The sequence below is a fragment of the Phalacrocorax aristotelis genome, chromosome 5, assembly GCF_949628215.1.
Source record: "Phalacrocorax aristotelis chromosome 5, bGulAri2.1, whole genome shotgun sequence".
Classification (NCBI taxonomy): Eukaryota; Metazoa; Chordata; class Aves; order Suliformes; family Phalacrocoracidae; genus Phalacrocorax; species Phalacrocorax aristotelis.
The window spans coordinates 24,934,602-24,957,802 of NC_134280.1; the positions used below are offsets into that span (position 1 = coordinate 24,934,602).

The 23,201-nt window shown below is 45.9% G+C and overlaps 2 protein-coding genes across 2 annotated transcripts in view; both read right to left on the minus strand.

Annotated features, from left to right (window-relative positions):
• Positions 1-2,443, minus strand: part of WIPF1 (WAS/WASL interacting protein family member 1) — a 60,383-nt gene extending 57,940 nt beyond the window's left edge. Inside the window, exon 1 of the mRNA XM_075093492.1 lies at positions 2,175-2,443. The gene's annotated coding sequence lies outside the window, so the exon portion shown is untranslated. The remainder of the gene's footprint in view (positions 1-2,174) is intronic.
• A 5,044-nt stretch (positions 2,444-7,487) lies between these two features.
• On the minus strand, positions 7,488-18,018 carry CHRNA1 (cholinergic receptor nicotinic alpha 1 subunit). The gene is made up of 9 exons (XM_075093495.1): positions 17,898-18,018; positions 15,823-15,968; positions 15,632-15,676; positions 15,095-15,204; positions 14,662-14,857; positions 13,836-14,073; positions 12,507-12,730; positions 11,012-11,251; positions 7,488-9,115 (listed from the first exon to the last, which is right to left on the minus strand). Exons 1-9 carry the CDS (start codon positions 17,935-17,937, stop codon positions 8,984-8,986), a joined length of 1,371 nt encoding a protein of 456 aa, XP_074949596.1. The 5' UTR covers positions 17,938-18,018; the 3' UTR covers positions 7,488-8,983.
• Between the last annotated feature and the right edge of the window lie 5,183 nt (positions 18,019-23,201).

The window sequence follows — 23,201 nt, forward strand, 5'->3', positions numbered from 1 at the left end:
GACAGGGGACTTTTGTACAGACAGAGGGAGTAGCTGCTGCTCCTCCTCCCCTTTCTCCTTTTCCAGAGATTTTTAACCCAGATTGCTGAACCTTTCATCAATTCAGTTTACAGCACAACCGCACAGATTATTGGGAGAGGCTGAACCAGCTGCAGCACATGGAGAGGAACAAGTGAGCAGCAATAAGAGGGGGGTGGGAGGGACAGGAGTGGAGGCTGAAATCCCAAAGCTGCCAAGGGCAATGTGTAGAGAGAGCAACTGCAGCCTCCAGGGCACAGCCCCTGCCCCGAAGAGCTCGCACTGCAGTCAAGGCCAGTCACAGGAACTGGCATGCCTCTTCCTTCACATTCCTCAGAACTTGCCTTACCCAAGTACAGAAATAATCATTTCAAGTACAACATGAAGAACTACACATTTGACAGGCAGATGCCAAAGGCAACGTCCTGCTCAGCTTGAGGTCAGAGGATGCTGAAGAGCCTAGAAGAGTGAGGCAGAGAGACACACATCATACTTGAGGAATGAAGAGCAGTGCTTTCTGAAAGAACAATAACAGGGACTCAAGAGATACAATCTCATGTTTTTAGGATATTTGGTCTTGCCCTAACTAAACAGCTCTTTAAACAACATTTGTGTACACATAGAAAGCTTTTCCTCTCCATTTGTTGCTTTCCTCTGTCCCCACTGATTCTCTCTCGTACTCTCTTCCTGAATCTCCCTTTCTGTATCTGTCCTCCCCTCACGTGCTCCCGCTGCATGGAGGGCAGAAGTACTCTGAAACAGCTGTATTTCCTCCTCACGTGCTCCTTCCCCTCGTCCACTCCAGCAGAGGGGGAAAGTACACACCAGCTCAGCTGGCCTCATGCTTCACAGTACTCTGAAAGGTGCTCTGCCAGAGCAGGTCCCTCCGCAGCAGCGCTGCCATCCTTCTTGCCTTTATTGAGGGCAAGGGCTTCCGAGCAGGGCACTCTGTGGGTAACGTGCAGAGGCCAAACAGACTCTGAGAGGACCTCTTCTTTTTCACATGGTCTCTTGGGCCTCTGCACTGTGCTCCCAAACTGGGCTTTGAGGAGCTAATGGACGGAAGAAACAAAAGGAAAAGTAGAAAGAGATTGAAAAACAGTGTGAACAAGGAGCAAAACACACTGCCCATCCTCTGGGTGTCAGGACAACAGGGAACAGCTGCCTATTACAGCCCTGTCTGAGGAGAGGCTTCAAGAATAAAAGCTCAACTTAAAAGTACCTCGGGGCAGGTTCCTGAAGAAGCACACCTTAGTGTTGGAGACAAGTGCTGTATCACTTTTGTTTTAAAAAAAAAGAGGCCTGCACAGGGCACATGACAGGAGCTGAAGAACACCTACTCTCAGAGAACGGATATTGTCCTGCACTGCAGTAGGTGTTTATTAAAAGACGAAGCACAGCCATCAGAGTAGCAGAGGCAAACAAAGAGGAAGACAAACTGAAACTTTAAGACTGTTTACTTGAGGTTCCCAAACTTGACTCCTTCAGAAAGCCCCTAAGAGGCAGTTAGAGGGCAGAGACCCGCTTTGGTTGCCTCTACCATAAAGCCTAACTACAAAGTTCACCTCAACATTTGCTGCAGATTAAAGCACTTGAGGGAAGAAGGCTACAACACAAACACCTGTGTGAGCAAGCAACCGTAACGGCACCCTGCTTGGGTGCCACACACATGGGCAGTGGTGTGTGTCACAGCCCCAGCATGGCTCTCCCCACCCAGCCACGCCAGCCGGGGTTTCACAGCCTTGGCTATGCCACAAGCCACCTCCTCGGAGGTCCAGCCAGAGGCACCTCAGAGCTGCCAAGAGGGACCAGGGGATGCGTCCCGAGGCCAACGCCATCCTCCATCCCGGGCACACACCCAACCCCACGGAAAGCGGGAAAGCGAGGGAGAAGCAGGGAGGGATCCCAGCCCCGCGAGCACGGCTTCGGAAGGCAGGAGGAGCGCGTCCCAGCCCGAGACAGAGCAGTCTGGAAGAAAAGAGAGAAAAAGAAAACAGGCACGAAGCGAGACCCGGCTCCCGGGGCAGGGGCAGCCGCTGCCCCGCCGGCCACCCCGACCGCTGTACCCGCGGGGCCTGCCCGCCCCGCACAGAACCCCCACCCCGCCGGGAGCGGGAAGCGAAGCCCCGTCCGCCGCCGGCCCCGCGCCCCCTTACCGCGCTGCGCTCCCGGCGGGCGGGCGGGCTAGGCGGCCGGAGGGGAGGGCAGCTCCCGCCGGCGCTCCAGCCGCTGCGGCGGCCGGGACATCTTGGGCCGGGCGGCTATTTATAGCGCAGGAAGCAACGCGGCGCGGCTCTGGGGCGCCGCTCCCCCGCCGCCCGCGCCGCCGCACATGCCCCGGCCCCGCCGAGCGGGGGGCGGGCGGCCGCGGCCCTCTCACCCGGCTCGGCCCGGCCCGGCCCGTCGGGCGGGTGTCCGCCCGCCCCGTCTCCCCCTCCTCCCGGGGTCGTCGCCCCCGGTTAGCGGGCCCGGCCCGGCCGGCGGAGCGAGGCTCTCCCGTGGGGCCGTCCTTCCCAGGCGGCGGGGGGGGGTGTTGGTGAAGGCCGTGTCCCCCTCCCGTCCCTGCGGTCCTTCTGTCCCAGGTGCTCAGTGGAAGGTAAAACCAGTCAGAGTTAACGAGATAACCACGTTACAGGGAAAGGTTTTCAGGTTCCCAAGCCCTAACGGCCCGAACTGTGCATATCGGTGGTGGCTTTTCCAGCATTCATCCTGCTCAACCCCTCGTCCCCTCCCTGGCTGTGCCCATGGCCTGCATCAGCAGCTCTGCCCTCCGACTCCCCTCGGCCTCCGCACCCGCTGCAGGGAGTGCCGGAGGGAAGAGCTGCACCCTCCCGCTCCCGCCCGGCGCCGCCCCGGCCTGCTGGGAGGGCCGCAAGCCCCGCGGGCCGTTAGGCAGGGTCTCCTCTCAGCTCCCTGTGCTCGGTTTGCCCACAGAGATCTCGACACGCTCCATTTTCCCTGCCTGCCTCCGATGGCCTTGATAGCAGCCAGCAGGGGAGGGGTAGTGGAGCTTGGGGAATGGCAGCAGGCAGCGGCACACACAGCAGAGTAGAAACGTAATTAAACAGTGGGAAAGAGGTACTTGCTTCCTTCGTTTTAAGCTCTGCAGTATGCAGAGGTGTGGGAAGGTCAATTACCCCTCTCTACGTGATGCCCCAAAAGGCGTTTGTGCTTCTTACCTCAATTAACTCACGCAGAGATTGCTTTTCAGGCAAGCAATAGATTCTGCTTCCTTTTCCCTCTCAGCTTGACAAAGTTTTCTAGAAACAAAACTTTGTCAATGTTTTTGGGTCCAGCTCTAAGGTCTTGAATGGAAAAATGCCCAAATGATTTGTAATGGAGCAGCCTAGGCAGGTAGGAGCAAGGTTTGAAGGGTGAGAGCTGTGTGCTAAGTCCCTATGTGAGCCAACGGATTGATCTCACATGCTTTTCTCTCTGTAGGATTTAACATTTTGGAGCTATTTGCATGTTTTTTGGTTACTCCATGCATGAACACGGTCCAACCGAGCAGCTGCATAACAGTGTTGTCTAATATATGAATGTTAGGGACAGGTGTCCTGAAGAACTTAAATGCATTCTTTATTCCCTTGTAGCATCACGTCCTAGCAAGGTCAAAGACTGAGTAACCTGTGTTCTGAGCTAATCTGCTACAATTTACTTTCATGTTTTGACCAGGAGATGACCAACTGCCCAAAGACAGCGTCATGCTGAGTCATGCTGCCCTAAGAGCAATGGCATTACTGATTTGCCTTTAGCATAAGGTTTCAAGCTTTGCCAGGCTTTTATGTAGGTCATTTCTCTGTTTCTGTGTCATTGCAATGCTTGGAGCATTACAAGATGGGCACAAAAACCAGGTTCAATTTTTTCTCTCTGCCTTCTCCTGTCCCATGCACACAACCCAGATTAGCTTGCAAGCTAAAATTATGGAGCTCACAAATGGAAAAACCACAGGTACTCTGTGTTTACTGCCTTTACAGACCTAAAGATCCCTAAAGAAGGTCACAAATCCACATGGGGCTCCTAAGCACGGTATGCTGCATTTGGGTCACTGGTTAGTTGAAAAGTCACGTAAAGGCAAACAGCTTCCTCTTGTCTGTGTACTGGGGAAATACCACGTGTTTATTCCAGGCTCCATGTGGGATAAACAGCAAACACTGATACAGATCTGCTTGGCTGTTAGAAGTTGGGAAGACGTGCTGTGATGGGACATCTGTGCTGGGATGATGGGAAACAGTGACAATCCTTGCTAGGAAAGAGTTCCCCCTTTATGGGGAATCCACTCAGTGACACATCATCTCTGTGCTGTAGTAGTCTACACACTCCTTTGCACTCCTGCTTGCTGGTCAGTCTGGCCTGTCACATGGTAACAAGTGAAATTGTCCTGTCCTTCTTGTAGATAACCCACTTACAGCCAACAGAACTCAGCAGGGCTCTTGCAACAAGCATGCAAATGGTTGCTTGCAGGTTGGCTGTTTTCCATAGCTCTGCCAGTCTTTTATACTTTATCAGGGACTGAAGTATGATTGTTTTACAGAATCTTTGGCAAAGCAGTGCATCTGTAGTTGGGGTTTAATTTCCAGAAAGGAAGAAAGTACTCCAGGGCTTTGTTAGAAGACACTGTCTGAGAGGAGCTTGGGAGACTTTGTACCAATTTCACAATTTTTCAGGAAGAGAAAGAAGAAGGGAGGGAATTTATACCCAGGCATGTGCCGAGGGGCCTGGAGGATGTGCTAGACTTTATCTAGCACAAGTAAACATATGAAAATGTGAGGTCTTGTGACTGGATCCAAGCACAGCAACCTTCTAAAAGTGTCCAAAGTCATACGCATTTCTGATATGCTAAACTATATGTGACTTTAAAGGCAACATCTCACATGCCACCACACCGGAAAAGAAAATTTTCAGGGAGGTATTGTGCTTCCTTTCCCCACTAGCAGCACAGTGTTTATGCACTTTGCAGGTCCTGTGCTGCACATACTTTTTCGCCCTGCTGTCCCTCACTGTGGTTTGCTTCAGCTGTGGAAACAGGAACTGCTGAGTCAGCACACTGATGAAATTCACACTGCTTTCACACATGTCTGGGGAGATGGCTACAACAACTTATATCCTGGAGAAAAAAAATGGGTACCTAAATGGTCTTACAATTGCATGAAACAGTAACCTGATTCCTTAACTCTCAAACTGAAGGAGGATTCAGGACCTGAGCACTAGATGCAGGTGAATGATCACACCTGGCATATGCAAGCTCATGATGAAGCATTTAGAGTTCAGTGAATGTCATTTTTCTGCTCGCTCTGTTGATCAGCTCAACTGTGTTTCACAAAACTGAGATCCTACTGGCTGAATAGACAGAGTAAGGCCATCAGGTTTAGCTCATCTGCCTGGTGACAATGGAGAGCAGCAGCCTGTTCTGATTACAGACACATGCAGAGGTGAAATTGCTCCCCTGGAGCTGGTAGAAGGGTAATGGGCTTCAAAAATTCAAATAACCCCTCAGAAGGGTCAGGTCTCCTGAACAGCACAAGTGCCAAAGGGGAAAGAGATTTGGGGGCAACAGCATCCCTGAGAGCAAAATATCCATGACACAGTAGAAAGTAGCTGAAGGTCAGCTAAAGGGATGGGAAGGGGAAAGTGAATTGCCAAATTGTCTAAAAATTGGAAAGAGAATCAGACTGAAGAAGATGGAGACGTTCCAGAAAGCTATTCTGTTAAGGACGTAAACAGGGTGTTATGAACAAGCTTGAAGTGAAACAAAAGCAGCTTTGATAGCAAGAAGATGGCAGTTAAAAGAGGGACAAATTAACTGCTCAGGGTACTATCATCATAAAAGTGACACCTTCTCACCCAGAGGCTCCCGGTCTGCCTTCATTTAAATGAGGTCTGCTTACTTCAGCACCACAGTGTTTGCATGTCAGGTTTTTTTTTTTTCCTTTTACACTTGATAGAGAAATTTAACAATGAGTGTGTGAGGCCTGTTTCTTGTTTTGCTTATCATGAGAATTGTTAGTCAAAGCTCAGAACTGAAATTTACCTGTTGAAGGCAACGAGGCAGCAGAGATGCACGTGCAGGTTGCACGAGTATTATGCAGGGCAGTCTCCCTGGGGTGGCTAGTGCTACCCACATAGGAGAGAAGAGAGGTTAGTGTTAAGATTGCAGGGAGAGACTGCAGTGCTGTAAATGAGAAATCATTAGACAATATGTACTTACACATTTACGGCAAATTATCTTTGACAGTGACTGAGACAGCACATTTACAATCTCCAAAGCTACTATTTTAGCAGGTATACAGATGTGCTGACGTATTAAAAGGACAGTAGCAGATAAGAAGAAATAGTTTGTATGTAGGTAAGGCTACTCTCAGTGGATGGATACTGGTAACAGGGGATGTTAGTGGTATGCAAGAAAAACGTATCACAAAGGTGAGCTAGGAACAGAGAATAAAGACTGGGGCAGTGAGTATTCAAAGCAGAAAAAAAACCCAAAAGATGCAGATGGACTGTCTCCTGAAGTGTGCTTATTGATGTTTAGAGGACCATGTCTTTGGACAGTCAGAGTACAATGCCCGGATCCTGCAACCTAAGAAGGGAAGTTGTTAGCGTTTATTTTTGCCTGATGTCACATCTTTTGAAACATGGGTAGTTCATCAAGACCTAGAGCAATAGGAAGGCAGGAGATTTGCTGAGCCCATAAGACAGATCTAACTATCACAAATAAAAAATTTCAAATAAATAATTTCAAAACTTTTCTGAGGAAGTGGAAGGAAAACACTGCAACGTGCTAGCTAGCTGTGCATGAAGAGAGCTGTGCTGTAGAAGCGAGCAGGCAGGCACACATGTGTGCGTCCACACACCCTGGCACAAAAAGAAGTGGAATTTGGAGGCCAAGACCCAGATCTGCCTTGAGGAAGCTGGGAAGCTGAACAAAGATACTGTGGATATTCACCGTGAATCTTGTTACCTGATGTTTATATTTAATTCAACCACATGCTGCTCTAAGAGGATTGTTCTGTCAATTTTAGTGCCAATCACAGTCTCCCAAATTAAGTCCCAGCCACCGTTACACTGAAGCTTAGCTCATCACGAGCTGGGGAGCTGCATCACTCTCTCCAAGGGCTGAGACCTGAAAACTCACATTGAAGATAAACAGAGCTGCAGCAAGCACTCCACCTGTCAGCAGAGGTTTCACCCAGCATACATCTTCAGCAATCATTTACAGGGTTAATGATCACCCAGGGAGGCAAATATTACCATCACCTAAACCGTCAGAGCTGAGCAGAGTGTTACAAGTGATCGATTGCCCCAGACAAACTGTTGGCTTTGCTTAGGACTGCAGCTCACCAAAACATTGTCCAGCAAACACTATGCACGCTATGGAACGATGGAAGTATTGCACAAGTGCCTAATTTTCCCTATAGAGCATTTCAAATGCCTGTCTTCTGCAGACATGACACATTCCTGTAGAGCATTAAAATAATAGAAATTATTTTATTAAACTCACAGCAAACTGTTTACAGCTGTTAGCAAAGTAGTCCTATTGGCTTGGACAACCAGCTGGGAAAGATGAGTAACTTGTATCAGTTGCCCCACCTCTCCTTACTTATTTTTGAGAAGAACAGGCGTCACTGCTAGTATTTCCACACTGTATTATTGAAACACACATAGGCTTGTTGCTTACGTTAAATATTTTCTAAAACAGGAAAGTCTTTGGCCAAAAGTGGCACTACTCTGTTTTAGCCACCAGAGTGAGCCGTTGCTCAACGTTTGAATAAAGTTTAGGTAATAATTTGCTATGCTCGGACGAGGAGGTGTCCTGTCATTTTATCACACATTAGTAAAACTGAGATCCACACTTCCCCACGGAATGATCTTTGTGATGCTGTGTCTGACTTTAATGCTCATGATCTAGCTCAGCAGGGCAGGGGACAGTTTTCAGGGGACAGAGAATTGTTTAAGATGCCATACTGAGCATGCCCAAATTTGAAGCTGCCCCCACATTAGTCATCGCTCAGAATGGAGAGTGGACACCAACCTCCCCATAGCACAGTAGGCTGAATACAGAGCTTATCCTGTGGATACCATCCTTTTACCTCTGGCCTAAACTTTTCCCTTTGGATGCAATTGCAGAACATCTCTGCTGATAACTGAAAATCCTGAGCACCAATGCATAATAAATGTGGGGCTTCTTATAGTGAGTGTTAACAGGTAAGAATAAGAGGGCAGCAACTGCAACATAGTCACTGGGATGCCTGATGGTGACACAGCAGGGCTCAGGGATAAGACAGGACAAAAAATCCTCCCGTACAAGTCCTTTACTGTGGACTTGATAGCAAAAAATACCTGTGGGACCCAACTGGCTGAGACAAGATCCTTCCCACAGTAAGGAGCAGTCTCTCCTCTTTGCTGCATCAAGAGTTTCTACAGGTAGAGTCAGGTATGACAGTTAGTCATTTCAGATTTGTGCATAAAAATCAAGTGCTTAAGCATGGAGTTTGAGATATTTCTGCTCGTTACATCTAGTGTTACAAGAGAAGTCATTTGTGACTCTGCCAACACAAAAACCACAGGGCAGATATTGAAACCAGCTTGAACACTAAAGCTGGGTGCAGATTTACAGCTCAGCAAAAGCTTATTACACTGCTATTGATTTCACTGGAATTGTATCTTTGGGTTACAAAGTCAGACAGTCTTATTAATACATTAACATTTTAAATAAATGATTAAATGAATCAAAACCTGGCTGACAGCCATTCCATCTACCAGTAATGCAAGTGTTTCTTTTTGGCAATGAAATGCCACTGAGCAGCAGCTCAGGAGTGTTAAGTATGGAGCCTTACGTTTTATTATCCCTGCTCTTTCCCAGCAGGGACCAATTCCTGTCTGTGAAACTTTCAGAGGCTGGCCAGGTTTTGATGGTTAAGATGCTTTCAGATGCTGACCAGGGTAGCAAATAGTTTCCAGTTGATGTTCATCCTTGCTGATTTAATTCAATAAGGCGACCAGCAAATACAGCTAATGTTCCTATAATACAAACTAGCATAAATATGCCAAGGAGAAGATGATCAACCACCATCGCAACAAACTTCCATTCTTCTGCAGCCTGGGAAGGAAACAAAGGAGATGGTAAAATCTCTGCAGAGCCATGTTTGTTATGGGAGTTCTTGAAATTTACTGTCTTGAACAACAGAAAGGCTCTTCGTTAAGTTCTGCTATTATTATGCAAAAAAACCCTAATTTTCTTCTCAAGAGCAGGTCAGTGGTTCAGAAAGCCTAAGCAACCTAAGAAATGCAAGTTTCAACACTAAACTCTTCAGAAATTCTGACAATGTGGTGAACAATTTCATTAAAAAGAAACATTGAAAAGCTTAATTTTTAGGCAAATGTTGCTTTTGAAAGGGAGTTTAAAACGTTGAAAGCAAAATGCTTGGTTTCACCCAACTGGCTTTTGTTTTTCTGTTGCTTTTTCATTCTGATGGGATGTCCTAAGCAACTGCCATCAATTTAGCTCTAGCCCTCACTTTCCATGCCTCATATACACTCTAAGGTCTGGGAAAACCTTCTTGGATGCTCCCCCTTAGTCTTTTTCCAGTTGTGGGGCACTGTGAACCACTTGCTTTGTGGCTGCCTTTTCACTGGATGCTTGTGGTGAGGACCCAGCACCGTAAGAACGAGCAGAGTGTGAAGTGCTAAGTACAGCAGGGCTCAGGATTTCCACCCTGTAACTCTGCCTTAGGGAGTGACACGTACTGGCCTGAGGCACCCTCTACTTTTGCCTTAGTTGCCCCACAAGTAGAAGAGGCTGTTGTAATTTATCTAGAGGACACTGCTAGTCAATAGTGTTTTGAGGTGGTTCATAAGTGGAAGCCTTCAGAAGCCACAACCTTTGGTTTATTTGGGGAACTTGACTTTTGAAACCCCCTGGAAGTAATATCAACAGTGCCCAGATGACACGAGCAGCTGGGCTCCACTTCCGAAGGAAGCACTTGCCAGTAATCCAAAGACCCTCCTTGTAAGTGTAGGAGGAAGCGAAGCCCAGAGATGCTGAAGCTACGCCAGCCCTGCTGAGGGTAACACTTTATCTGCAGAGAGACATAGGAGTCAGGGGGAACATGAGACTACAGCCAGAGCCATTCCACATGCTTCAGGAATTTAGTCATAGGATCAAACACTGTGGTGTAAATTCTGTCCATGGGAAGGAGGTGCCTCCTTTTCAAGAGTGCGGGCCAAATTATTGTCCCAGAGAACTCTCACCCCATCTTCACGCTAGCCTGCAGCTCAGCAGGAAAGGTCTATGATCCTTTAGGCAGATGAAATACCGATACTGAATTATCCATGCAAAAGCTGTGATAACTGAAATAAAAGAGGGGGTTAATTGCACTGAATGTGCTAGAAGGAGGCAGAGCTAGGTTTTCCTGGGGAACACTGCCATATGTGACTCTACACGCATTTATCTTTCCTTTGGCTTGCAATGTGGAAAAAGTCAGTAATCAGAGCAGCTCATGACGTGCTTCACTTGCAGGGACTACTTGTAGCATTCAAGGATAAAGGAAAACATTACTGAAATTGGACTTATCATTTGTAAAATACACTTAACTCTTCTCAGATAAAAATATTAGCCTTTTGAAGTCCAGCTTGCTTCCTGGCTTTTCAAAAGTGACAGGAGATCGCTTAGCGCAGGGGGAAGATGCCCGAGTAGGAGAGAGGGGGAATGTGTTTTGGAACTTGCTTACAGCTCTTGAAACTGCTTTGCTACTCACAGGCACTCCATCTCTATGGCTTCACATACCACATTTGGAAAACCTTAGCACTACCACTTTTTTGGTTTTTTTTTTTGACCAAGATTCAATTGCCATCTGTGACTGTTATCTATCACTCCTTGTTGACTGCATCAAGGGGAGAAGTAGCGTTTTTGTGAGGCATGGATATTTTGGGGAAAAAAAAAAAAGTTGTAGCAATTTGAAAGCAAGAAATGAATAATGAACAAAAAATGCCTTACATTACTGGCTTCTTGGTCTGATCTCATTGTTTCCGCAATGTATTTGATTCCCTCTATAGCGTTTTTCACATCTGGATTTTTGGTAAGCGGGGAGTAGAAGTTGACAGGCACAGAACCTGGCTTCCCAGAAATTTCAGAAATATCAATGTCTTCTGCAAAAATATTTTTCTCTTGTTTATCCCTGGATGGTCGTTTCATTGTAGAGAAAAACATGACATTTGGGATTGTGTCAATAAAGATCTGAAAACAAAGAGGGAGAAGACGACAGTTGCTGGTCGGCGGGGCTGTGTTACAGATGCAGCTGTGTACTGAACAAAGGCAAGGCTCTCTGGTCCCAGATCGCTTCCCGCGCTGGATCAGCTACAGATTCCCTCTTGGAGTATGTCACAGCCTGCGCCTCAGTCACACTGGGGCTTTTGTCAGCCTTATGTCCTGGGGCAGATGGAGTCACCCGCGGGTCTGTCACACATTTTCTCTAAACCATTTCCCCCTTCCATATAGCCAACATCTACACATGAAGGGGGGGTGCTATGTCGATGAGCAGACCCTCATCTAATTTGGAACATATTGCTTATGAACCTGGCTTGAAGAATGGACTACAAAGGGTCTCTTTTGGCTACTTATGTCTGACTTTTCTGTAACAAATGTTTGTTATACATGCATATAAGGTTTACAATAACTTCCTTTGGAATAGCAGAGGCTTCCTGCCAGCGCAATTTTAAGGGCATGCAGTGTCTGCCTGTTGAAATCTCTTCTGCAGGGATTATTCATGCTGCAGAGTGAATCTGATGTAAGCTGTAACCTTAAAAGTATAATCAGAAATACACAGAACAATCTCCTATTCACATCATAGTTTAATATGAACACAGGCAGGCTTAAAAAAGGCAAGAATAACTGAATGGATCCCCTTTGGTACTGTCTCCCTGGCAAAGAACTTGTAATGACAGACTTCCAATTTTTTCTGCATCTCATGGTTTCCACTTAGACTAGTGTGCAAGGTTCTCCTTGCTCCCCAAGAACTGCAGAGTAACTATATTTATTGGAAAAGTACAGAGAAGATAATGGCTTTTGCTAAACTCTTTCAAAATGGGATGCCGAAAGCAGGTATCCCCTTTGTGCTCTGCACTTACACGGGCTGGTGAACTCGGCCACTGGCATGCAGCAGTGTTTTGCAGTCAGATGGAGGACCAGGAAATGTAATCTGAGTCCAGCTGGCCCATTTTCTATTCCCAGTACCTTCAGCTGCCTGTGTTTTGCCTCATCTGTTTCCTGCAAGACTCTACCCCAGTGGACAGTTTTGTTACTTAAAGAAGCACCTTAGTAGTCTTGCTGACTTTATGCACAACTAAGTAGTAAACACTGGCTCTTGTGCCTAGAGAAGTTTAACGTGATGCATTTACTTCCCCAATTCTTGTTGACTTTTATTAGAAAACCTGCCAATAAAATATGGAGTGCTCAGTGGAAACCAGGAAACATGCAAAGCCATATAGCTCACCTTCCTGACCCAGTGCGGCATGGTGTGAGTGCTTGGGGAGCGGTGGTGGGTGTTGATGACGATGACCGTGATGATGATTGAAGCGATGACAAACACCATTGTAAACAACATGTATTTGCCTATCAGAGGCACTGCACTGGAGGTGGAGGGAATGAGCTCCACGATGACCAGAAGGAACACAGTCAAAGACAGCAGGACAGAGATGCTGAGAGTCATTTTCTCACCTGCCATAAAAACAAACAAACAAACAAAAAAGACAATACCATTGCTGTTCCTATCATTCGGTACAGAGAGGATTTATTTGAGAAGATAGGATGTGGATGATGGCTATTCACACAGGTACATGTGTGTGCATCTAGAGTACTATCAGCTCTCCCAGCATCCAAAGCAATAACTAGACTGGCCAAACCCGAGAGCCTAACATCATCAGCTCCAGCATCAAGGTGGGAATCACCAGCCATGACTGGGCTGAGGTATGGGTGATGGATATGGAAAGCTTACTAGCCAGGAGAGCTTCATGGCCTGTGCATTTTGAATGATGAAGTATATGCATCGGATTAATGCTCGCTCCACAGCCTCTTGGGGGTTCACTTGCCTTACTTTCTGGCAGGCTCATGCTGTGCTGAGCAGGCAGACAAAAATCACATCTGACACCAGAGGTCAGCTGCTATTTGAGATCTTCCAGTATGTAGGATGTCAAAAGCAACCACAAAACATGATTCGCACAGCTTTTTTCTATACAGTTAAACTTTCTATAAAGTTTTCCACTGAAAAAAAAAAAACCATCATGTATTTCATGGAAGAGGCTTAATGAAATTAAGCAGTATGAAAAGCTGACTATACGGTAAAATGAACGAAGCAGAGGAAACGGTTGCAGGGAGCAAGAGGTGCTCAGCAGGACAAAGGAGGCCAGGATGACTCTTTGTGTCACAGGATGTAATTTCTGTGAACAGATAACAAGCCCTCTGCTCTAACACTGTGCTGAAGGGCCTCACTCACACCTTGTGTGCTCACTTACTGCGTGACTTACTAACACACTAACTACCTACCTACAGCAAAACATAACAATCAACTAGCTACATCTTTGTTTTGCAAAAGTTAACTGGATAGTTAAGCAGTGACTTCTGTGGGAAATCAGCCCAATTTATTTATATCAATGGTTTCAGCTTTCAGTGCTTGCCCTTTATTTGCAGAATGCTTAGAGCCATTATTTTGAGCAGAAATGTCCAGTTTTAGTAAGCACTGGTGATTTCAAATACTCAGAATTTCTAAAAAAAAACTTATTAGAAGAACAATTTCTGTGGCAGTAGAATGAATAAATTCACCTACCTGAATCTGTGGGTAGGTAAAAAACTAACCCAGTTAAAAAGGAGAAGAGCAGGCAGGGAATGATGACATTCACAATGAAGTAGAGAGGCAGGCGCTGCATGAGGAAGTGGTAGGTGATATCCAGGTAGGGGGTGTCAGGACAGCAAGCGTAGTAAACCCAGTGCTTCCAGCCACGGTAGTCCTTCATCACCCACTCCCCACTCTCCATGAAGTTACTCAGATCTGGACGATCACTCTCCTGACAGCAGAAAAATGCGAATTCTTACTATTAGATGTTCTGAACAATATCAAAACTTGGCAGTCACTCAGGAACAGGATTCCCAATAACTCAGGCACTTCCTGTATTTTTGTGAGCAAACCACTCTTATCTGTGTTGTTTTGCCTGAGAATATCATCCTCCACACAGCATTCAACTAAATATTTTCAGGAAGACTGATTAAATATTTACAGATAGCAGACATACCTGAGGGGACAGGGAAATGGAAAGTCATGAGTAGAGAAAAAACACACACCCCCCCCAAAAAAAAAAAAGAAAAAAAAAAAAAAGAAAACAAACAAAAGCGGAACAGGCAGCACCGTAAGGAGTGGTGTGAAGCTTTTGGAGGATAGACAGGTGGGAGACTGTTAGGGCACAGGAATTACGCGTGTGTAGAATTTTAGAAGCAGGAAATTTTGTGCTAGATCTACAAATAGGGCTTTTATTTCACAGGTAGCACCTGCTTGTTTTTCAGTCAAAACAAGGGTACATTCCATTCTAAATCTGAAATTTCCCTAAAAACATATCGAGGTCTTTACTGCTTTTCCCAATTACAAACTCCTCACTTACCGGGTTAATAATAACCACTGTACCATCATACGTCCAAGTTCCCAACTTCATACTGCAATTCTGCTGGTCAAATGGGAAGTGCGTGACTATAATTTCACAGTAACTTTTAAAAATAGCTGGTGGTGTCCAGGTGATCAGGCCTGTGTGCTCCAGAAGGACTTTGGTGTATTTAACAATGGCAAAATCACCATCTGCGCTACAAAAGGAATAAGGACATTAACAGCAGCATGGGGAGCATAATTAACATAGTCACAAAAGGATTTCTCTGGCTGCAGATTGACTGGTCCCCCCAGTGCCACCATGCCTGCTCTTGGAGAAGCTTGCTTTGAGGCATGCTACCCACTGGGCCAGATGTCGTGGGAAAGCAGCCCTGCCACACTGGTGCCATGGGGCAGAGCTACCTCTCCCTCCCCAGGCAGCTGGCACCCCTTACTTGTTGTAGAGAACAAGGTCTGGCCGCCAGATATCATCTGATGGGATGCGGATTTTTTTCACGCCACCATAGTCATCTGGATTCCACTTGAGGTTGACATCTGTCCATTGCTAAAGAGGGAGGATTTCAGCCACTGAGAGCCTCTTCCAGCTCTTCTGGGGGTAGTTTTGATACTTCCTAGAAACATGTACCTCCCTTGCTTTGGGACATGCAGGTAAGCATAAACATAAGCTAGTGGGACCCCCAGCTAGTTTTTTACATTAACATAAATTTTGGTTTAAGAAGCTTATTAAAAGAATAGAAATACTAAGATAAATATACTAGAATTCTACTATTTTAAATACAACGCAAAATGCTTTTCTTAAGGCTCTTAGGGTCTAGCACACTTAGTGGCTAGACCACAAAAAGAAGAAACGCTCTTCTAGCTCACCCACCTGTCCAAGTTGCCCCTGAAAGTATATCAGGGTAGTTCATGCCTGGCTGTGTCCAGTGCATTTATTTGAATTGGATGAAATGTCTAGCACTATTTAGAGTTACCTGTTTCAGGCGTACGTTGGTTGTTACAATCTGATTTACTTCATCCTTAAAAAAAAAGAAAGAAAGAAAAGGATGCAGCAGCAGCAAACATCAGGATTGATGGAGAAAAACTGTTTCATCAGAAAAATGACACCGTTTGGCACTATCACATAAGCCAGCGGTTCAACATGTACCACATGTTCATACCATACCACGCTAATAAGCTGAATGAGCTGCAGCCCAAGGGTGACAACAACAGCATCCCGATGGTCCTCCACTGGGCGCACCACCTTGTTGTAGTCCCTGAACAAGTCCTCAACGAGGCGAGTCTCATGTTCATAGCACAGGGCCAGCCCAGCTGCAGAACAGCAGGGGTGGCATCAGTGAGATGGGACAGGGGACATGCTACACACCGTCAGTCTGATGTGGGCACGGAGGAAATACTGTCAACAGGAAGCTGCTGATGGTGGGTGAACACAGAGTCTTCTGTGTGACTTTTCATTTCAGGTGTGCTTTATGTGCATTGCAAATACCATAAGCAGGGGTATCCACCTATCTGATCTGGAGGTCAGCTTAGAAGTAAGGCAACAGCAGCCTCAAACCAGGAGATGAACAATTAGCCATGATTGTGGTCCTCAGACTGAGCATTAGGGATCTCCTCCAGGCTCTCCCAACCTACAACTGTGCTTATATGCAATACTTGAGGACAGTTATCACAGAGAATACCCATAATCAGGGATTCCTGATGCTGTCTCCTCCTGCTTCAATTCCATGGACTTGCCTGTAAGAGTAACATTAAAGGACAAGGCCAAGCACAACGGTCATTGAGATGAAAGCGGCCATCTAGACTCCTTGCATCTGAAGTCTAAGCAGAGCAGGAGCTCCTCTTCACAATGGGAGTTGCTCAGGTTGTGTTTGTGGTGAGAGAGAGAAGGAAACCATTCACAATGCAATCTCATATTTCCCTATCCTCAAGGAAGGTCTCAACCTGTCCTTGGAAAGCTCTGCACACAGACTGCTCAGTGTGACTTGGCTGCCCTACACAAAAAAGCCCTTGTAAGAAGAGCAACTTGCATGAAAATGGCAGGTAGCAGCTTTGTTTCAGTGCCGCTTTAGCAGCGCGTGTGCATGACATTGCACTCCCAAGGGGTGAGGGTTCAGATTCCCACCTCACAGAAAAAGAGACGAACCCCATTTCCAGATCACCTGTTGCAGAACAAGCAGCTGCATCATGTACCCAGACTGTAGCTGCTTCACTGTTACAGGGGAAGGGGGGCTTAGGGATGTTTTTTTATGTAGCGCCTTTTAAAGGTAGTGAGAGGGAACAGAACAGCTGAGGCTTGCCACAAGCATTTTTGGCAGATCCCACCCCTGCCTTCCCCTCTCTCAGTTTGAATCCTGGGCCATTGAAATCAACAAGAATTTTGCTGCTGACTCCAAGCTAAGCCAGGATTTCCCCTTGTTTCCTAACTGACTTTTCATCAGTTCCCTTTTATATAGTTGAGCTGAGATGCCAAGGATTCTGTCTTGGCCTTGTCCTGCCATGAGATAGTATTAAAGTAGTTGGATGGCATTGAGAAAAGCTGCCTGCCGCAGACAAGCACTGCTTGCTTCCCCTGCCCGGAGGCTGGGCTGAGGTGGGCAGGAATCATCTTTCAATTTTTAAGTTACGATCACAGCGTCATACCTAAGTCAAGCTCTTTGCTTTGCTTTATTAATCCAATTAAAACCTTTCACATTGCTACCTTCTGGTGTGGCTTGGTAGGAATTTAGTATACTGCTTGAATTTGGTGAAAAGTTTTTAGGATCGCAAAATACTTATTCTTATAAGGAACAGTTTAAAAAGAATTATCCTGGTGCAACACATGCAGCTGCAGGTTGATTCTGCTTCCTTTTCAGTAGTCCCACAACTTAATGAAATTTCTTGAAATTAATTTTTACATTTCAAGCCGTGTTTACTAGATCCTTTCACACATTTTGAAATACATGTAGCATTAGAGTAAATGGGAGCATGGCAAAAAGATGACATAGGAAAAAAACCCCAATTCATCACAAAAACTTCTCACTTCAAAATATCTGGTGTATGAAATTATAAATATCTGAGCTGTTACCAATGCACTCCAGAGCCCTCATTTAAACAATTTGGTGTGATCATAAAACCTTATCAGCAGGATAGGGTGCTCCCAGAACACATATTCACTCATGCTGATATATATGAAAAGCCCTTGTCCTGCACACTCAGGAAAAAGCTGACCCCCATTCAAGGCAATGGCTGGAGCACCTTTACCTGTGGAGATGAGGAGGAATACACAATGGACCTTCATCATCCCAGCTCCCACTTGCTGCAGTCATACAGATGGAGGCATCCACCAAGCGCCTTTAAGGTCTCTTCAGAGGAGGGCTGTGCTGCCTCCTGCTAGGGTGCTGGCGAAATATAGCCACCGAGGTATTGATTTACAGCACCTGTTTTGGGGAATGACAGCTGAAAGCCACTGTGCCGCCAGGCTGGAAATGGGAGCGTAATGTGTTTCACCAGTCAAGTATCTTCTGCAGTTTACAGAAGGTCATATTTTCTAAGTGGCAATGTGATCTGTGACTTAATAAACAAATAAATATATAAAGATAAGAAAGGATTATCTATAGAATAACTGAACATCTTGGTGAGAGCTCAGAAACTTACTGAGCTGGAGACCCAAACCTGCGTGTCATCCTTTTTGACCAGAGCAACTTGCCAGATTGGGGATTTTGTTTCTCTGAGGGAAAACATATCGCAGTCATATATTTCTGATGGACCCTCACCAGCGTACAGGCTGCGTGCTGGCATAAAGCTGCTTCCTTTGCTTCTTGATGGATAAGAAATCTTTGAAGTGAACAAATACGTTCAAGAGAGACCCATCTTCTTGAATCTACTGGGATTTTCAGAAGGTACTCTGTAGAGTCCCCCCCTTGAAAGCTTTAACTAACCTAAGTAACCTGAAGTAAGAGGGCTCCCATAGATACCTACAGGCTTACTGAACTGTGAAAGGCAAATGGTAGGAATGTATGTTTGGTTTCTATAGCAGGGCAGGTCCAGTGGATTCCTGCAGGGCACACTAGCACTTGCTTGTTATGGTCATAAATCACCTGGAAAAGGGGTGAAAGAGTGAGGTGTTTGGTAATAATACTCAGTTACTCAGGCTAGCAAAGAAAACAACCAACTGTGAAGAATATATATATATATATATATGTTCCTCTGAGTTCACCAATACCACCCAGCAACAAAATCTTGAGACAGATAGTTCTGTGAAGTGCTTAGCAGTATGAGAAAAGCAAATCCATCAGTTGCTAGGAAAAGAGATGAAGCAAATAGAAAAGATGCCGCTTATAAATTCATGGTGTCCTGAGTGCTCTTGGAAGTTCTGGTCCTCTGATTTCAAACGGAGACTTGGAAAGGCCCAGGAGAAAGTGACAACATCCACCATACAGGCTGGATTTCATACCTGGAGTAGAAAGATAGTATGAACCTTCAGTCTGGAAGAGAAGGCAGAGAAAGGGCTTTGGTAAGGTCTGTAAAAATCACAGTGGTCTGGAGAAGGCAGATTTGGGTTCACTCACTGTTCCAGTGCAGAAAAAAGTAGAAGGCATCAAGGGAAACTTGAGTTGGCAGGCTTAAACAAGACACTTTTTTACACAGTACAGCCATGGTGGAACTCAGTGCCACAGGAGTTTCTGGTTGCCAGAAGTTTGTGTGTATTCAGAAAAAATCAGTTTGATAAATTCATTTCATGCTATTAAATTAAAAAACCCTCAAGAAATCTACCACAGAAGTCCCAGAGTCACAAGTCACAGGAGGCAGGGGCAGCGGCCTGGGGAAATACCGCTAAATGCTTGCCCTGTTCTTGCACTTTTCCCTAACACCTGCTGTTTGGAGACATTGGACTAGGTGATCTGCCACAACCATTCTTACATGCTGCTCCAAACTTCCTTTTCCAGGAAACATACCCCACAAAAACCTCTCTTAGCTTTGCCTCTGGGTGACACCAGATGTACTTGCTATTTCTATGGATATCCTTTGTGCTGTCTGCCAGCTAGTTTGGTGTTTCATGGTGGGTGCCTTTATTATTGTAATGATTTTTTTAAAAATCACTCCTCCTCACCCACCCCCCTCCACTAACTCAGCATTCAGCCCCTGTATTTACATTTATCCTCCAGGAAAAACTCTTCATTTACATAACTCTGGCCTTGTTCCTGGCCTGTGCCTTGGCCAGCCGGTCCCATTGTTGCAGCTATCTTATTTTAAACAAGCGTCTGGCTGCTTCCAACCTTTATCCCGGGCCGGCAGCTGCCATGCCTGGTGGAGATACAATTGCACAGAGGTATTGCAGGAATGCTGACGATGCCCCTCCAGATCCTCTCCGGGTCTCTCAAAGCATTCCTGCCCACCCAAAGCAGGGCTGGCAGGTTTGCTCTGAAACAGATGGAGGAGAGTGTTACCATGCTTTTTGGCAATTATAGCTCTTGGGTAACGTAAGTTTCTGTCCCCCCACCAAAAAAAGGTCTAGCTTCATGAAATCAGCTGGATGCAGAATCCATATGAACCCCAGAAAGTCTGCAGCCTTTGCATGGGTTATTTCTCTTGCAGCTGGGCTGATCTGAGAACAGCCCTTGACCTAAGAGCCAGCTCCATCTCGCTGGCTGGCAGTCAGAGATCTCGCTGGAAGAGGCAGGAGCAGGTATTTGGAGAAGGCCTTTGGGGAGCAACAGCCTGGCTGCAAGGAACGCTCACTGGCAGAGACACAAGACTCTCTCTCCCAGAGAAATCAAGGCAATCAAGCCGCTGTGGACAGAGAATTGAATGCTGCTTGCTTTTAACAGGGGAATGTGACCAATTGTGACCAAAGCGAAAAAAAGCAAGGGGAGGGGATGAGCTATACTGAGTGTCTGAATTTGATCCATGGCTAAGAGGGTATATTTTTACCCTTCAAAGTATTCAGATTTTTTTTTGGCAGATGTTTTATTCCTATATAGAAAACCCTTTTCATGTCTATCTCAGCTCCAAGCTTCCTGGCTTGGTTTGTGAGGGTCCCCCCCTAGACCTCAGACAGACCTCAGACAAACCCACTTCCCACTGTGCTAACCTGGCAGACCAGGTCTCATTCATATCAATTGGAAAGAAGCAGAACTCACCACTAGCTGAATTTAGGGCATCACCCCTTCCATTCGTGTACCAGGAACAAGCGTTGTGAGGACTTCTGCCCACTCCAGCCTGAAGGAAGTCAGCTGTGAAAAACTACTGCAGATAAGTGTTTTTGGCAGGGTGATATCATACAGCCTTGTTACAAGTGAGCAGAATACATAATACTTTTGATGGAGTGGGGAATACGAGATTTTCACTGAAATCTTTGTCACATAATTGCATGCAAAAATGCAACGCCCAACTACAAAGAGCAGGCGCAGGATGCTCTAACGGCTGCAGGCCCTGCAGGACCTGCATGGGGAAAGCAGAAGGGAAATGAATAAATAGAATAGAGAAAAAGTAGGTATTACATCAGGGGAATTAAGGGCACAAAAGCTGAAAAATAATAGCAGTGTTCATTTGGGGTTTTTTAGCTTCCAAATGCAGTATATGCATTTTAAAATACATTTTGGTATCAGAAAAATGGCATTGTTGGCAACAGTAGATTATGAGAGCACTGGATAAGATAATGCAGATGGTTAGACAAATAATCTGCGAATTTGCCATGTGTTTGTTACCAGATTGCCCCTAGTTATAGACAGTATGGCACACATTTCGCGCTGGAAGCCTTCTCACAGGAATCTGGCAGCTCAGCACTATTGCCACCAGATGGCAACAGATGGCTAAGAAAGACGCAGTGGGCACACGACGGGCATTTGAGAGGGAACGATCGCAAACAATCCCTAGCAAGAGCAAAACAGAGGGAGTAAATGTTTTCAAGAAGAAATGCATTCAAGGAATTAAGACAGTCTTGAGATGCTAATGGACTGTACTTCCTCTGTTCATTCCATGAATATGCTAAGCATTAATACACACATCAGTATGTCTTTGACAGGTAGGATTTAATTCCACAAATCAAGAAATTCAAATTTGCAGTTTTCCATACTGAGACACACCTCAGCTGTCCTGCAAATATGTTTTATACCCATGGATGTTTGTAGCAAACTTGTTTTCAGCATATCTTTGCTTTGTTTTCTATTACACAGGCCAAAGGAATTAAAAATACCAGAAACTCACTCAAAAGTGGTGATCTTAACCTCCGCAGTTACAGAGCTTGCATATTATAGCATAGACATGGTGCGCACTTCTCTGATCAGGAGGATGCCTCTGAAAAAAAGGGCTTGAGTCTGGAAAGAAAGAGAAGAGTAAGGAAAAGGTCCATAGTCAAATAGAGAAACCACAATCACAAAATACATAGTTAGATCAGTAGCACAAGTGTTAGCCTATTGCAGGTGAGGAGAAACACTGCTCCCCTTTAAACAGGCATCAACGCTCACAGTCATGCTGCTCAGACAAAAGTGGCGCTGGCAACGGAGGCCCATTTGCCCATCTTGAGCAAGGCACATGCAGCAGTGAGAATGGAGATCAGCAATAACTGAACACACAGTCGGGCGAGATGACAGGCACGAGCTGACCAGCCACAAAGCCTCAGAGGAATTCGTAAGAAGGTTGCAGCTTCACATTGCCTTTCTGTTACGGGAACTCCAGGGAACCAGTCTGGAGCTGGATAAGGTTGCTGAATAAAGCAGAGGTAAGTTCAACTCCAGCTATCATCCCTGACAAGTTTGCTTCTAGGGCTCCTGAGTACTAGGGCTTATCTCTAGGACCTAGGTGAGTTGTGCTGGAGAGCCAAACAAGACAACGGAAGAGGACAAGTCCACTAGATGTGGACTAGGTTTGCTCCACCCTGTTCCTGTGGGTCACTGTCAGCAGAGCAGCTTGTGTGAGCCATGCTAGAGTGGTGAGGACAGCAAAGGAAGAGCTTTGCTGGTCCATCCCCTTGTGAAGACTTTCCTGCACAGCAGGACTCTTCAAATACTCTGCCTCTGTGGTCAGGAAAATCTCATTCATACTTGGATGCAGCTAGGTGACACCTGTATTTATTGAAAACTCTGCCCTTTCCCAGCAGCTCAAGTCACCAGCTGGAAACACACTCGGCCTGGCACAGAATACTACTACTATCTGTTCTGAACTTTGGCTGCAACCACCAGGCATAAGTTTTCTCTTTGCAGATGCAGGAGAACTCCACAAAGCACAGAAGTCTGGCAGCTGATAGTGAAACTGGGCAGAGAGGATGGCCTGGGTGTCAAAGCTGAGATCCACGCGGGCACTGTCAGGTCTGCCACATCCTGACAGTGGAGACACCCAAAGCAATGTTTAAACAAGTGTTGGGCACCTGAGTGCTCTCCTGGAAATGTCTGCCCCAGGACATGCCATAATACCATCATAGTATATTTTGGGTACATAGTCTGATACTGATTTGCCTTTTTAAAGTATATAGTTGAGCTACTACCAGTGCAGAAAGTGGAGTCTGGCATTGCCTGACTTCTGGAAATGCAAGTATATCGTATCACACCCCTACCCCATTTCAGACAG